Raw genomic sequence first — 14,571 nt, forward strand, 5'->3', positions numbered from 1 at the left:
TTCCAACCCCCCAACCCCCCTAAATTTTCATTTCCCACATGATATGAAGAGAAGAGAGTTTGCTTGTTGTTTTGGAAATTTCCCCATTTCCTTTGAGTATACAACATGATCCCTACCTCAGAGAAACGCCAGATGACCCCAAAAAAGGGCATGAATGAAAACATGAAACTCGCTTGAACGCAACTGGAGATAACGACTGTATGTGAGTGTAAGAGAGAAAAAGAGAGAGATGGAAAACCCTCATTGTCTCATCGGTTAAAGCGGGATGTGAGGCGGATGGGGGGTAAGACGAAATCCTCGTCAGAGTCATCATTTTCGTCGACCTCGATGTTGAGAGAGTTTAGTGGTTTCGAGACGGCGGCTTCTCTTGGGCCGGGGGCGGGCTTGGAATGTTCGTCGGATACCGGCAGCGAATGTACGTCTTTCCGATAGACCGCCTCGGGTTCCAGCGACGACATGGAGGTATCCGAGGTTTCATGTGCTTGCAACTCTGGTGGGTCTTGCGACTTGCGCGCATTGCATTTGTCGACTTCGGTCTTGGCGGTCTCTAACAGGGTCTCGAAGCTTTTCCGGATTGTCGCTAATTCTTTTCTGCAGTCGCCGTCGCGCAGGGTGAGATGCGCAGCCTTTTCGCATAGTTCTTGTGCTTGTTCTAGAATCTTATCTGTGGAGTCGAATAGTTCTGCTGGTGTCTCTACACCGCTACTGACACCTAGCCGGCCACTTCGTCTTGCTGCCGACCGTGCCCGTAGTGCTGACATGCGTGCTCTGTAGTTTACTTTGGCCGGGCTAATTTCGTCTTGGTCGTCATCATCGTCTTCTTCCTCGCTGGAAGATGCCATGGTGGCCATATCGTTCATCCTGGCCTCCATCTTGGCCTTTCGTAGCAGGTTACGTCCTGTTCCGAAAGCGCGAACTAGTAATTCAAAAGACTTTTGCATGTCCCCATCGTAGCTAGTTACAACCATGATCCGAGAGCGATGGCGAGCGGAGTCGGGCTCCTGGTCCGAGGAAACGGAGAGAGACTTGCGTTTTCGACTGACAATAGGATCGGCGGGCGTTGCAGTCGAGGGCGTGGCGTCTTCTGCGATGGCGTCGAGCTTGCCTGGTCGTATGGAAGCGGTCGAATCTGATTTCTGCTTTGCGAACGGCGACTGTGATATGGGTACTTTTGTGATTTCGTCTTGCATTGCCGTGACCCTGTCCTCGGCGGTCGTAATCTGGTGCAGCCATTGTGGGATGTTGTCCTGGAGAAAGGCAAACGACTTGTCGATGTCAGACATGGTGGCTGCTTGGGCGTCCAGCGAACGGAAATGCGGAAGTAAGCGATACGACGCAGACGGCCGCGGGTTGTCGCATGCAGCAGGGCCAGCAATACGGGTGGTGTGAACAGAGAGGCCTGGCAGGAGCAAAGGAAGAGGGTCGCGTGGTCGTGTGGTGGAGAGGGGACAGCGTCGGGGTACTTGAGTGTGTGAGGGTGGGTGTGTGTGCACAGCGGGTGCGGAGAATTAGTGCGAGCAGCGAACCAGGCGGGCCAGAGGATCAGCAGTTACTAGTTATGGGGGAAGAGCGGCTGGTGGGCAGGGACTAGGACCGATACAAGACGTGATCAACGGGGCCAGATGGTGACTTGTGTACCCCCGGGGGTGGTGCATTGCATGAAGAAGAAGAAGGGGAGGAAGAGAGGGGAGGGGGTGGAAAGGGCCGTCAGAATTACATACACGTCGTTGTCAACGCGGCATGCAATTGGAGTTCCCACGGGAGCGGTTCAGCAACGCGCAATACCCTTGGCGAAGATCGAGCCAGCAGGCTCGCAGCTCGCACTCGGTCTTGGTTGCAGGTAGACATGCGGCGCCATTCCATGAATCAATTACCTCGTCATCTGCCGCAACGTTTGGCCTGGCTCGACGAGCACCAAAGAAACGAGCGGGCCGATGGAGGCAGGTGGCCGGTTGACAAGAAGCCTTTTCTCTCCACCCCGTTTCCCCATGGCGGCCGGCGACGGGGGGCGCATGTGTTGCTGCAATGTGGCGGCTAATGGCCCCAATCAGCGCAGCCACGGCGCCTTTTGAGGCCGTGCCGCAGCGCCTCTGCCGAAACAAAAACAACCTCGCCTTTCCCTCGATGCCGACGCGCGAAGCGACACGCATGCCAGAAGCGGTGAAGGGAGCAAGGGAGCACATGGCCCTGCAAAAACCATCGTGTCGGCCTGTTGGCCAGTCGTCCAAGGGGGAGGGGGGTCAGCACTGTCTCTTGTCATGCTATCTTTCGGCCCTGTGTAGGCTTCAGGAGACCAGGTGGTATCCAGACTGTGAAGATGGTCAACTGCGCGAAGCGTCGACTAGACCAGAGTTTAATCGTGATTTGCGTGTGCACAGTCCCCAGTTGACGACATATCACGTGACGGGCCCATATCCGGAAACCGAACCCCCTCCCTGGTCACTTGGCCCGTGGACAATGCACCGACTTCTATATGTGTACTGATTGTCTGTCTAACTGGCCTACCATACGCATGTCTATACGGATGCGACTACCACTACTATATTGACATGCACGTGTTACTGCAAACCCTCGACACAGTCTAGTCGCACGCCTAAACTCTAAACCCCCTGTCCGAGTTGCTCGCCTAGCCCGCAGCCTGCGCAACCCGTCTCCTCTCCAACCGTTGCCCCAAACGTTGCCCCTCCGAGCTAATCATTGTCTGTGCGCTCGTCAGTCAAATCCCCCGATGCTTTTCATGACTGCAGAAGAAAAATAATGATGCCATCGATGCATTTCGCTGTGCATGCTCAACAACTTCTTTGTTACCGTTCGGCATCGTGAACAGGGTCAAGCGAGACCCTCCTAGGTCGCCGACCTGAACCAGCGTCCTGGTAAGGCTGCATCGGAGCAATGCTCGTCTACTTTGCCAAATTGCCATCAAACTCCGCTCCCCCAGCTGTGGGTGGCTGCGGCAAAGCGGTTACACAACAGATCCTCCCTTGCCTTGCAGAACACAACAACAACAACAACAACAACAACGCACATCATTACCCGCGCCTAATTGAGCACTTGAAAACATCACCATGTTTGTATTGTGTCACAAGGATCTGGAATATTATTCTTGTCCTAACAAAATGTAAAATGCGTCTCGACAAAACCTGCAAGCCTCTACGGCCACAGCTCCTCAGTCCTCCACCCACCATTCTCCTCAAACGTGTACCTGTACCTCCGCGCCTTGTCCGGTTCGCTAAGATCCGTCTGCTCCACCGAATCCGGCACAATAACCACCACGCGAAAGTTCTTACGTGCCACCTCATCATCCAACCCATCAACACTTGACCCCAGCCCAAGCTTCTGATCATACGGTTTCGACGTAGGCTGACCCGGCGGCGGATTCTTAAAAGAGCCTGTAGCAGTGTCAGAACACACAAGCACCAAGTCACATCATCATCAAAAAAAGGAAGGCCACCCTTACCCTTTATCCCGGGACTCTGGTTCCCAAAGAACCCCCTGAGTTCCCTCTGCCAGCTGAACTCGCCTTGCTTGCCTTCATCCACAACCCTCATCCTCTTGCCCAATTCGCTCTTGACAGTCCTCACGCCACTGCTCTCCTCGCTCGCCTCAATATCATCGGCAATGACGTATGCGCGTCCTTTGATCCGCCATTGCGAGCCTGTATCAGCGTTCCAGTACACTGCCTCTACGGGCCCTCCGCCTCCACTTCCTTGTACCTGCTCGCTGCTCTCCGCGTGTCCCGCGCTCGACGCAAATATCTGTCCCACCTTCTCCATGCGCACATCCGTCGTGAATGTCGGGCAGTCGCTCTGGTACACGGGTGGGTTTCGCTCCGCGTCGTTGTGCTTATTCTCTGGCAGCTCAGTCCAGAAGCCGCGGTGAATGCAGTATCGCACGCGCGGCACATACGGTGTAGGCGAGCCTTCCGGCGCTTTATCGAGCGTCCCAAGCACAAACTCGGGCGACTTCATCTTGGAGATGTGTTCGCTGAAAAGCGCTTTCCATGGTGCTTGAGGCAGCGCTGCTGCTGAGGGCGTAGTGGTAGACATGGTGCGTAGGACACGCGAGAGGCGGTGCGAAGCGGTACGTGAAGCTGTGCGTGAAGCTATATTTGCGGAACTACTCGGCCGAGAAGAAGTAGCAAGGTGAGTCGCAAGCGTTCTAGAGGACATGTCTAAAAGCTCAAGTCGGTCGAGCAATTGATATGTCTCCCCCAAGTGATGTCGTCATCATCTAACCCCCAATCACCCTACGCAACGTCGTGCAACAAAAGTCAATGAGGTCAGTACACCCGCTCTACTAGTGCAACCAAACTCCTAAACCATTCCAAGTCTCAAAAATCTCCATGGTAGAAAATCGCATTGTTAGCAATTCCCAATATTCAACTATTGACAACAACAAAATCCCCTTTACCCCTTCGTCCGCGTCTAGTTTATCCCCCGGCCAGTTTTTACCCCGCCACCCCATGCCAGCCACGTTGGCACCATGGGTGCGCGCGCGGCGACTCCGTAGTCCCCCCCAACCCCAACCCCAACCCCAAACAAAGAGTTACGGGTTAATATATATTATATATTATACGAATTGCTGGGCACAAATGCAAGGGTTATCGCGTGACACATGTTGCCGACTTGGACTGTCTTCGCTTCCCCTAGTCCGGATGCCTGCACTAGGCTGCGTGTTACTTCCAAACGTCATGGCCTACTATACGAGTGCGAGGACTTGGTAAGGGTTGGTACATGTGGTATTCTGATCTGGGTTGGAAAGACTATGCTATGCAGATGGCCAAGTCACTGTTAAATGGATAGACGGTCTTAAACACATAGGAACACTATTTATCATCTCGAGTTATTTCTGGTGCTGGCATCGAAAGCTATGGGTACTCTAGCAAAAGTAAAACTGACAATTAGAATCACTGTCTCAAGCCTTCTTGAAAAAGCTGGCAATACTACCCTGCCCCTTCTTACCCGCATTCTTGCCCTTTGCAGAGCTTGCTGGTTTCGCCGGTGCAGGCTTGACCTTCTTCGGTACAGGCTCCTCTTCCGAAAACGACTCCCAGACTGCCTCTTCTTTGGTGACTGTAACATGTTAGTCGATTATCTGGACCACAATAAAGTCCACTCACCTAGATAGCCGTCCTCATCCTTGACCTTCTTCTTCTTCATCACTCGTCTTCGGCCGCGTCTCCGGCCATTCGTCACCGTGAACGTGGCCTCGCCCTCTGCTGGCTCTGCGGCATCAGCTGCGGCGGGTGCTGCCGGAGTAGTTTCAGTCTGTGATTCTGCTGCTGCTGGTGCGTCGGGCATGTCTTCGTCTGCACAAGTTAGATTTGAAATAAATCTCCCCTACGCTTGACTCACCATCGTCTTCCATCATCTTGCGTAATCGCTCCGCTCGCTCCTCACGAGCTTTGCGAGCTGCTTCGTTCTTCTCTTCGTCAATCTTGACCTCGGGCTCATCGTCTGGATCGCCTTCGTCCTCGGACATGCCTTGCATTGGTTCTGGGCATGTTAGTCATGTAGTGTGGAAATTGGCACAAGTTCAACATACCGTCTTCGACTGGAGCAGGTGTAGACTCCTTCGCCTTTGGCTTGGCCTTGGCAAATGACTTGAATATATCACTGGATGCCTTGTCCTTCTTCGCTCCCGGCTTGGAGTCGGACCGCTTGAGTGTACTTGTGCCCGCAGAAGATTGTGGAGTTGGCCGCCCCGATGCATTTTCCTCAGTGCTTTCCTTGTCCTTTGTACCCAAAGTTGCAGCAGGTTTGCTGGCTGGCTTCTCAGCAGGCTTGGATGCTGGCTTTGCGGAAACTTTTGAGGAACTGGCTGCGGCGGGAGGGGCGTACTTCGCAGTCCTTCTCTGTAGCGACATTAGCTTGATTGTCTACATGCTGCACGAGATAAACATCATACCTTGATGTACTCGTTACGAATTGACCCATACGTCTTCCATCGCTCCAAAGGGTTCACATCTGCGTACTTTGTCGTAACCTCGTGGTTACACATAGACAACACTCCGAAGATCTAGTATGTTCAGCACCGTCTATTGCGAGTCGAAACTGAGCATACCTCGAGTGGCCCGGGTTCTAGACTGTAGAAATGGGCAGATGCGCCTTCTTCCAGTCCTGCAAGTGTCTCTAGTATAACAGTCAGTGAGTGTCCATAGCGACCCTTGACACAACGTACCCTCAAACTCCTCCTCCCGAACTAGCAAGACTTGAGTCTCTTTGACGCCTCTTGGTGCAGGAGTATTCTCATCGTCAGGACTGCTGTCGTAATCCGAGTCTTCATTTTCCTCTTGGTCGGGCATGGAACTCATGAATGGAGAGCTGCGCATATCGGTGTCGTCGCCTTTTCGGATTTTGGAGCCATTGCTCTGTTCGCTGTTTCGAGGTGTACCGGTGAGGAGATAGGTGGCGTGAACAGATTTCGGCTTGCGTGCATTTTGCGTCTTGTAAAACTCAGCGAGCATTCTGTCTGTGGTGAGCTCTGGTATTCGTCATTCGCAATGGCAGTACCAACCGTTTTGCTGTGTTGACATTGGTCTTGAGCGCTCTGCTGAGAAGCCTATAGGTGACAGCCTTATTCTCAGCAAGGATTCTTGCCGCCAGATAATCCCTGTACTGTTCCTGGGCCATTGTGTAAATTGTCGGCGTTGTTGTAGTCGTGGTAACTACGATGAACAAAGTAGTGGAAGCGCGTCGCGAGGCTGACTCGTGCTCACGCGTCTTGCACTCCCATCTCGACAAAACTGACTCGAGCACCAAGGCATCCATCATTGCACACAAGTCAACCACCATGTTTCTATCATGACCGAAAATGAGCGCCGCTGAAGACGAAGATCTAAAATTGCAGCGAGCATCTGCTCTGCTACTCTCTGACCTTGAGAAGCTTCTCCCACGACTGCTACGAAAACGCCAGCAGGGTTCTACACCAGGTTCTGTCCGCCACAATGTTAGGACGGCTGATATGCACAAAGCATGTAGCCTGGTATGGCTTTAACAAACTACCCAGTGATACTCGGGCTCACCATTACTAGATTGAGCCTTTCCAAGAGGATCCTCAACTTCTGGACACTCACCTCAAGACTTTTGTCCCGCCACTAGTCGATGCTTACTTGGAAACAATATCGACGAGTACCAAAGAGGATCCAAAAGATGGCTGTTTACCACTCTCACACGCTATATGCCGTATTTTGAATGTTTTCTGCAAGGTCCGTGGCGAAAAGGTCATTAAAGGATTCTTCAACAACGAGCCGCGTTACCTTGAACCAATCTTGAGGGAGCTCGAAGCCAGCAAGGATAGTACTAACGAGGGCCCTGAGGCAGCAGTATCCCAGAGTGATCGGCCATGGGTTCGCCGTTATGTACTACTCCTGTGGCTTTCGCAGTTGTTACTGGCCCCCTTTCCTTTGGAGTCCATGTCTGGGCTGCAGGATTCTGCAGAAGCTTCAATTGCGCCTGGGTTGAAGTTGCCTGCCAAACTACCCGGGATAACTCTCCGTGTGCTCTCCATATGCATGTCGCAACTCCGAGCCCCAACCAAAGAAAAAAGCGCAGCTGCGAAACTATTGGTTCGAATTTGCGTACGTCCCGATATGCAGAAAATGGGTCTACTGGACGCAATGGTTTCGTGGTCACTTTCCTTCTTCTCTGAAGTGAACGAGGAGCAATTTGATATACACCAATGCCTCGGTGTATTGTCGTTCATATCTGGACTCCTCGCATCTGCCACGAACGAAGAACTTGGTCCTTTTCTTGCTGCAACTTATCAGTCTTGCAGAAAAGTACTGGACCAAGAGAGCCTTGCCTTCATCAAATCGTCGGCTGTGGCTCGTAAGCTAGTCGTGAAAAGTCTACGCAATATCGTCCTGCATTGTATGCAGACAACCTCCATCGTACCTGGGCTTGATCCAACAACGGTTTTGGAGGAGGTTATCGAATTCCTCCTGGAAGCACTTGCAGATGGAGATACCCCTGTTCGATACGGGGCAAGCAAAGCGCTCAGCATAATCACACTCAAACAGGACACCGAAATGGCTGACGAGGTGGTCGAGGCAATCCTAGGCTCCCTCACCGAGAATGTCTACTGGCAGGGCTCCAAACGCAACTTGAGCAGTGTAAACCCACTGAGATGGCACGGATTGACGTTGACACTTTCTCAGCTTCTCTATCGTAAAGCAGTCCAAACAAACCACTTGCCTGACGTCCTGAACGCTCTTCTACTCTCTCTTGGATTCGAACAGCGATCGCCCACTGGTGGATCAATTGGCACAAACGTACGCGATGCAGCTTGCTTTGGCATCTGGGCACTCTCGAGACGCTACGCTACTTCAGATCTTCTTGTCGTGGACACAGCATCGATACGTGCGTCGAAGCATCTTAAAGCATTAAATGTACCTCAGGTCCTGGCAATCGAACTGGTAGTTGCTGCCTGTCTCGACCCAGCAGGTAACATCAGAAGAGGCTCATCCGCTGCTCTACAGGAATTGATTGGTCGACACCCCAATACGATTGAGGAGGGCATACCACTCGTACAAATGGTAGATTTCCATGCTGTCGGCCTCCGTCAGCGAGCAATGTGCGATGTGGCAATCAAGGCAGGAGACTTAAGCCCGCTCTACTGGGAAGCGTTGTTCGAAGGCCTCCTTGAATGGCGAGGAACAGGATCCTTGGACTCTGAGTCGCGTTTGTTTGCAGCAGAAGCCGTAGGATCTTTATCGAAAGGACGCTCCCTGGCTATGGTACAAAGAATGTCGGGACAGGTGCGCAATACGCTTTCAGCCTTGCGCCCCAGACAAGTAGAGGAGCGACAGGGACTAGTGTCTGCACTTGCAGCTCTCGTAGACACTGCAAGAACCTCAATCGGTAATAGTGGAGATGAAGCTTTGTATGCGTCTCTCTCGGATCTTTGGACGCTGTTGTCAAGCGACTTGAAGCTCGAAGACAAGGCGTTTGTCTCGCCGGCGCTTCGACCACAGTTTACAGCATCTTCCATATGTGCATTTATTGCAGCAATGGCTACGTTTACGACTGATTGTTCCAGTAGTATCAAGTCATCCGAGATACCCACAGAAAAGGTCTGTCGCCTCTTTGACCTGTGCCTCACTCGACATGAACAGCCAGTCTTGGATGGAATCGCCGTCACTGCACCAGCAGTCATTCTACTCCTATCCAAGACACCCAACGTCGACACCATTGAGGTCGTATCATCGTGGTTGACTAGACTAGAGAATGAAGCCTCGTACAACGGACTCAGATGTTCAGGCCACGCGGTTGCACTGGGAGCTGCATACGCCAACCTGAGTAACCTTCCAGCCGACACGAAAAGAGAAGAAATACAACGCCGCATCGTCAAGGTCCTCACATTCCGCTGCACCGCCGCCGTCGCCATCGAAGCCCGCACCGTAGCCCTACGCGCTCTAGGCGACCTCCTCGCCAGCAAATCCTCATCCTCATACCACCTCGCCCCAGACGCAGAAACACAAATCGGCCGCGCCCTACACATTGCACTCAACGACTACACCATCACCGAACGAGGCGACGTCGGGGCCCTAGTCCGCCTCGAAGCCCTCAACACCGTCCACTTAGCCTGGACATCCAGTCTCCTAACCCCAACCCACGAACCATGCGGCCGCGAAATCTACGCCGACGTCCTCCGCCTATCCCTCGAGAAACTAGATAAAATGCGTGTAAAAGCTAGTCAAGTCCTACACCACAACCTCGATCCCAACGCTCTCGACGCAGGCGTCTCATCTAAATCCTTTTTCCTCTCCGCCCTCGCTCCCCTGCAATCTCCAGCAGACGCTGTCATCAAAGAAGCCATCTGCGTCGGCTTCGTCAGCTCAGCGGGTATGGGCTCGGAATCTGTAGTGCAGAACTCGCGGAGGGCGTTGCTTGACTTTGTTGATACTTTGCCTTCTTCCTCCTCCTCTGAAACTGCAGGTCAAGCGAATCAATACTCCCTCCTCGACCTCGCAACTACCTTCCTCACCCTCCTAAAATCCCACCTCGACAACGATCGTATTTTGCTTCCGCTCCTCGAAGTCTTTGCTTTCCTTTTCGATATGCATGTTTTGCAACGTCTTACTACTACTACTACTACTACTACTACAACTACATTTCCGTACGTACACTGCTTTGTTCCGACTTCACATTTGCTAAATAGGGGAAAATAGCTTCCGCACCCTCCTGTCGTATACGCAGAAATCCCACTTCAAATCTTCGCACGTCCATAAGTTGCATCTTGCATTGGATATGTACCGTGGGTTGGGTAGTGTGCCGGTGACGCGCGAGGAGACGCTGAGGAAAGTGACGAGTATGCTATTGCATCCGTTTCCCAAGGTGAGTTTTCTGGTTTGAAAGACGGGGACATTGGAAAGCAGAATAGGGAATGCTAATATGAAGAGTTAGATTCGTGTTACGGCGGCGGAGACGCTGTGGTTTTTGACGGGAGAGGAGGGGCTGAAGAGGCATGATTGGAGTTTGCCGTCCAAGAGCTTGAAGCCTGCCGTGGATGGGATTAGAGCGGCGGTAGTGGCGGGGGAGGAAGCAACATGAACGGACACGGTCGTAGTGGTAGACGTACTGAGAAATATATTCGTGGGTGGCTAGGGCATGGTATAAATATGTTATGTACTGTCTAGTCTAAAGCTTGGCCTTGGTCTTGTCATCTTGCACAATAGAAAGAACAATTTGCTCCGCTTCCCATGCACTTCCCCAACCACTCTGGTAGCCATAACCGGCATGGCCATAACTATGCACAACCCACTTGCCACCAATCACCTCCTTTTCAACCCTAGGTCCGCCAGTCCTCATGGGCCGTAGTCCGACACCATGCCTGACAATGTCAAGTTCAGTTACCTTTCCAGTCTTTGGTGCGAGCGCTGGACACAAGTCAATGGAGCGCTGCATGATACGCTGGGCAAGGTTAGGGTCAGGCTGGCTCTCCCACGAGCCGTGCTGCAGACAGCCACCGAGAATGGTGCCTCCACCGACAGCTCGTTGCATAATGTAGGTAGCTTCTTCACTGCCATCATCAGTGCCACTGACAGTCAACATGACGCCTGGCTCGTTTCTAACGAGCACAATCTGGCCGCGTCCTGGGTATACGTTCGAGTCCATGACTCCGCCGAGCTTGGAGGCGAGAAGACCAGTGCAGTTTACGATCACATCGGCATGGCCAGAAGGGTGAAAGCTGGCAGCTTCAGAAATGTGGGAGAGAATGCCGCGTTTGATGATGACGCCGGCTTTCACACATTGGCCGAGGATCCAGGGCAGGTAGATGGCAGTGTTGATGCATACGGATGAGAATTCTGTGCCGGTGTCACAGTCGTCTGGGAGTTCGCTTTTGGGCAAGACACGGAACTAGGGAGTGTGAACACAGGGCACACCCATGAAGTAGTAGTGGGACGGCAACATACGTTAGGGACCACATCCTTGAACCAAGCATCTTCCTTTGTCAGTTCCTCAAACCACTGGCCAGTAGCCGTGCCAGCATCCTTCTTCCTCCCGTAGACACGCGTATTCTGGAAGTGGATGCCGGCCTCTGGGACTTGGCGACATAAACGCTCGAACTCCGGCCAGGTAGCCCTCTCGAACTTTTGCAAAATGGAGCCTGGTTTACCCACAGGGAAATAGTTAGCCCCGGCCCAGGGAGAAGCGTATTCTATGTCATAGTCGCCGGGCATGTGCTTGGCGACGACGGTGATGCTCAGGTTCTTGTGCCTGGACAGCACGAGGGCGGTCGAGAGGCCGATGACTCCGGCGCTGGGGTGGTAGTAGTGTCAGCATACTAGATACATTAAAGTACATTAAGACTACTACTGTAACAAGCAGTCGGCCCTGCAGCTTTGGCACATGGGGGAAGCGGATCGGCACATGAAAATTGGACGTGTTGATTATATTATTGCCATGGCTGCAGGACACAGATAAAAAGGTGTGGTGAGGTGGGCAAATGCTTACCCCGCAACGACGACATTCTTGGTGGTGGACATGTTAGCTCTACCTTAGTGAATTCAGGGAGGGAGGAGATGGGTGGGCTTTGACGTACTTGTGATTTTGCGTGGCATCACATGGCTCCACGGGCGAGAGTAGAGGCCAGCAGGTAGTTGGGTGGAGACGGCGGTGGTGGTGGTGGAGCGTGTTGGCGGGGTCATCTGGCAGTGGTTTTTTTTGCCAGCTCGCTTATTGGTTCCGCCGGCACACGAGCACGAGACAAAACGCGTGGGCACATGAGAGGGAGAGGCCTTTGTTTGTGTACACATGTGCCTGGGGCAGATGAGATGGGCGGTGGACATGTCAATCTCTTGCTTCCTCGCTGTTTAATCTTTCACTCACCCACCCTGCACTTGTCCTCTTCACACAAACACCGTCTTCACCAGCAATTACCTGTTCTTCACCGCCCACTGCAGACGACGAAAACCAGTCGGGCCAGCCCCAGCACAGCGGCTAGCTAGGGGGGGCACAGCTCTGCGGTGCCTGACATCATTGCCCGAGTCCGAGGTAGTTGTTAACAAGTAGTAGCTTGTACATGTACTAGACAAGACGTACTATATGCAGGCCCGAAGATTTTTCCGTGCCAGCACCGCGCAGGCCTACTGCTACTACATCTAGCTGCACCGGCCCTCTGCCTCAGCATTGCATACATACTACGATACCCTCGACGTCCTTGTCTGGTTGGCTGCCGCCCGATTGTCGTCCCTGGCCGGGCATTGTTCAGTCTCTGTTCGCGCGAGTCGGCCCCGAGTCAGGCCTGCTGTCGTTGTTCCTGAGACTTGCCAAGCGGAGCCATCCCTGCTGCCCGTGTCCCTTTACTACCAGAGCTTCACAAGTTCGCGCGCGTCACACAAGATATTATTCCTCGCCTGCCTCCCTCCCCTTGCCCTTCACCGGCCACGACCTTCACCATCATCGTGGCGTGGCCGGCCCAGCTCCTCTGCCCTGCAACTGCTTCTGCAACTGCCGCTTCCACCAGAGCTCTCCTTTCATCCATGACCGCCTCACCCCACCTGTGCCTTCCGCCCCAAATACACCGACTTCTCCTGTCCTACAAACATCCTTGCTGCTCCCACCACCATGGCTACCCGACGACACCGGGCCAACTCGCCTGAATTCCCCATCCTAGATGCAAATGCCCTGTATGCAAGCAGCATCCGTGGCGATGGTGAGCATGCACTTGAACCTTACTCCTCGCTTCACCACCACTGACTTTCCCCCAAAGGCAACTGCCTGTTCAACGCCCTGTCCGACCAGCTCTACGGCCACCAAGACATGCACGACTTCCTGCGCGCCACCACCATAGAGCACATGAGGGACTGTGCAGACTTTTACCGCCAGTACATGGCCGTCAACAATGTGCGGAGGAATCCCAAACGCAAGACGGCCGCCGCTGCCAATGCCGCCACCAAGCGCCTCGACACCACCTACTACACTGAAGAGCAGCTGCAGCAGCAGTTTGAGCATCATGTAGAGAAGATGGGTCAGCCTGGCGAGTGGGCAGACAACATGGAGGTCTCAGCCTTTGCCTCTGCCCTTAATGTCAATGTCCGCCTGTGGCAGGCTGACTATACATACCTCTTCTCCCCACGCACCACCTCTGCATCCAATGCTGATCCCGCTGCTGATGGCAAACGCCAGACCCTCCACATTGCCTACCATGTATGTTGTACTCTCTTGCTACCCCACTCATCTTGTACTGACGTAGTACCCATAGACTTGGGAGCACTATTCCTCTGTTCGTAATATCGCCGGTCCCCACACTGGCATTCCAAATGTCAACGTAGTGCCAAAGGCCATGTCCAAAAAGCGTCCGAGTCCCAGTGTCGACGGTGACGATGACGACCAACGCCAACGCTCAAGAAAGCGTCGCTCCCCCTTACCTCTATTCGACTCTGATTCAACCCCAGAAGGCACCGACAGCTCGTCGGATGAATCACATGGGTTTGTGGCCTCGCAACAGTCAACTCTACAAACCCCTCCACCCGAGCCACCAAGGCCAGTGAAGCTCACCATCAAACTTCGCGGACTCCGTACCTGCGATGCCTCCTCCACAGACTCATCTCGGGAACCAACCCCTGCCCCCAAGACGACACTACACACAGACACCAGGACCGTGCCCGCAGAAGCATCACCACTCAAGGCTCCTGCAGTGTCCAAGCCCCTCACCCCCTGTTATGACTTTATCGTGTGAAGAGAGAGAGAAAGAGGTGGTTGACTTATGATTGCTGATGATGACGACGAGACAATGATACCCTAACAGCATACGGTGGGCGCGTTATTCTTTTCTGATTTGCATTTTTTTTCCTCTTCTTCTTCTTCTCATCCTCCTTCCTTGGATCTCGCGTTCTTTGCATAGCATACGAGCATCGGCATGGCTGTCTGTGTTATCCATTGTTGCATATACCGGCATGACGGACTGACGGGGTGCCAAAGTGCTTGGGCCTGCAGTCTCTTCACCGGCTTTGGCGTTTGAATGGAAATGTCTTTTTAACTTTTTCTCTCTCTCTCTCTCTTGTTGACTGAACGAAATGAATGAATGATGTATAGAGCATGCATCTCTTAGACTAATGGGAGACGG

General features: G+C 53.1%; 7 protein-coding genes across 7 annotated transcripts; 2 read left to right on the forward strand and 5 right to left on the reverse strand.

The window, feature by feature from the left end:
- Nucleotides 1-248: 248 nt before the first annotated feature.
- COCCADRAFT_83439 (uncharacterized protein) lies at nucleotides 249-1,283 on the reverse strand (the record flags this gene model as incomplete). The annotated part of the gene is made up of 1 exon (XM_007709329.1): nucleotides 249-1,283. The coding sequence occupies one exon, from the start codon at nucleotides 1,281-1,283 to the stop codon at nucleotides 249-251; it is 1,035 nt and encodes a 344-aa protein (XP_007707519.1).
- Nucleotides 1,284-1,730: 447 nt separating this feature from the next.
- On the reverse strand, nucleotides 1,731-2,189 carry COCCADRAFT_83689 (uncharacterized protein; the record flags this gene model as incomplete). Its single annotated transcript, XM_007709330.1, has 1 exon — nucleotides 1,731-2,189. A coding segment is annotated over one exon (459 nt), but the record flags the coding sequence as incomplete, so codon positions are not given.
- A 961-nt stretch (nucleotides 2,190-3,150) lies between these two features.
- On the reverse strand, nucleotides 3,151-4,046 carry COCCADRAFT_1012 (uncharacterized protein; the record flags this gene model as incomplete). Its single annotated transcript, XM_007709243.1, has 2 exons — nucleotides 3,151-3,389; nucleotides 3,458-4,046. The coding sequence occupies 2 exons, from the start codon at nucleotides 4,044-4,046 to the stop codon at nucleotides 3,151-3,153; spliced, it is 828 nt and encodes a 275-aa protein (XP_007707433.1).
- Nucleotides 4,047-4,914: 868 nt separating this feature from the next.
- Nucleotides 4,915-6,632, reverse strand: COCCADRAFT_32667 (uncharacterized protein; the record flags this gene model as incomplete). Its single annotated transcript, XM_007709295.1, has 8 exons — nucleotides 4,915-5,072; nucleotides 5,120-5,308; nucleotides 5,355-5,495; nucleotides 5,545-5,854; nucleotides 5,908-6,018; nucleotides 6,064-6,131; nucleotides 6,181-6,467; nucleotides 6,517-6,632. The coding sequence occupies 8 exons, from the start codon at nucleotides 6,630-6,632 to the stop codon at nucleotides 4,915-4,917; spliced, it is 1,380 nt and encodes a 459-aa protein (XP_007707485.1).
- Nucleotides 6,633-6,813: 181 nt separating this feature from the next.
- On the forward strand, nucleotides 6,814-10,553 carry COCCADRAFT_1014 (uncharacterized protein; the record flags this gene model as incomplete). The annotated part of the gene is made up of 4 exons (XM_007709244.1): nucleotides 6,814-6,984; nucleotides 7,034-10,119; nucleotides 10,172-10,337; nucleotides 10,407-10,553. The coding sequence occupies 4 exons, from the start codon at nucleotides 6,814-6,816 to the stop codon at nucleotides 10,551-10,553; spliced, it is 3,570 nt and encodes a 1,189-aa protein (XP_007707434.1).
- Nucleotides 10,554-10,640: 87 nt separating this feature from the next.
- Nucleotides 10,641-11,989, reverse strand: COCCADRAFT_22330 (uncharacterized protein; the record flags this gene model as incomplete). Its single annotated transcript, XM_007709272.1, has 3 exons — nucleotides 10,641-11,360; nucleotides 11,417-11,762; nucleotides 11,958-11,989. 3 exons carry the CDS (start codon nucleotides 11,987-11,989, stop codon nucleotides 10,641-10,643), a joined length of 1,098 nt encoding a protein of 365 aa, XP_007707462.1.
- A 1,081-nt stretch (nucleotides 11,990-13,070) lies between these two features.
- On the forward strand, nucleotides 13,071-14,184 carry COCCADRAFT_83679 (uncharacterized protein; the record flags this gene model as incomplete). The annotated part of the gene is made up of 3 exons (XM_007709331.1): nucleotides 13,071-13,158; nucleotides 13,216-13,652; nucleotides 13,708-14,184. The coding sequence occupies 3 exons, from the start codon at nucleotides 13,071-13,073 to the stop codon at nucleotides 14,182-14,184; spliced, it is 1,002 nt and encodes a 333-aa protein (XP_007707521.1).
- Between the last annotated feature and the right edge of the window lie 387 nt (nucleotides 14,185-14,571).

This window comes from Bipolaris zeicola, assembly GCF_000523435.1.
Source record: "Bipolaris zeicola 26-R-13 unplaced genomic scaffold scaffold_7, whole genome shotgun sequence".
In the NCBI taxonomy this organism is placed as follows: domain Eukaryota; kingdom Fungi; phylum Ascomycota; class Dothideomycetes; order Pleosporales; family Pleosporaceae; genus Bipolaris; species Bipolaris zeicola.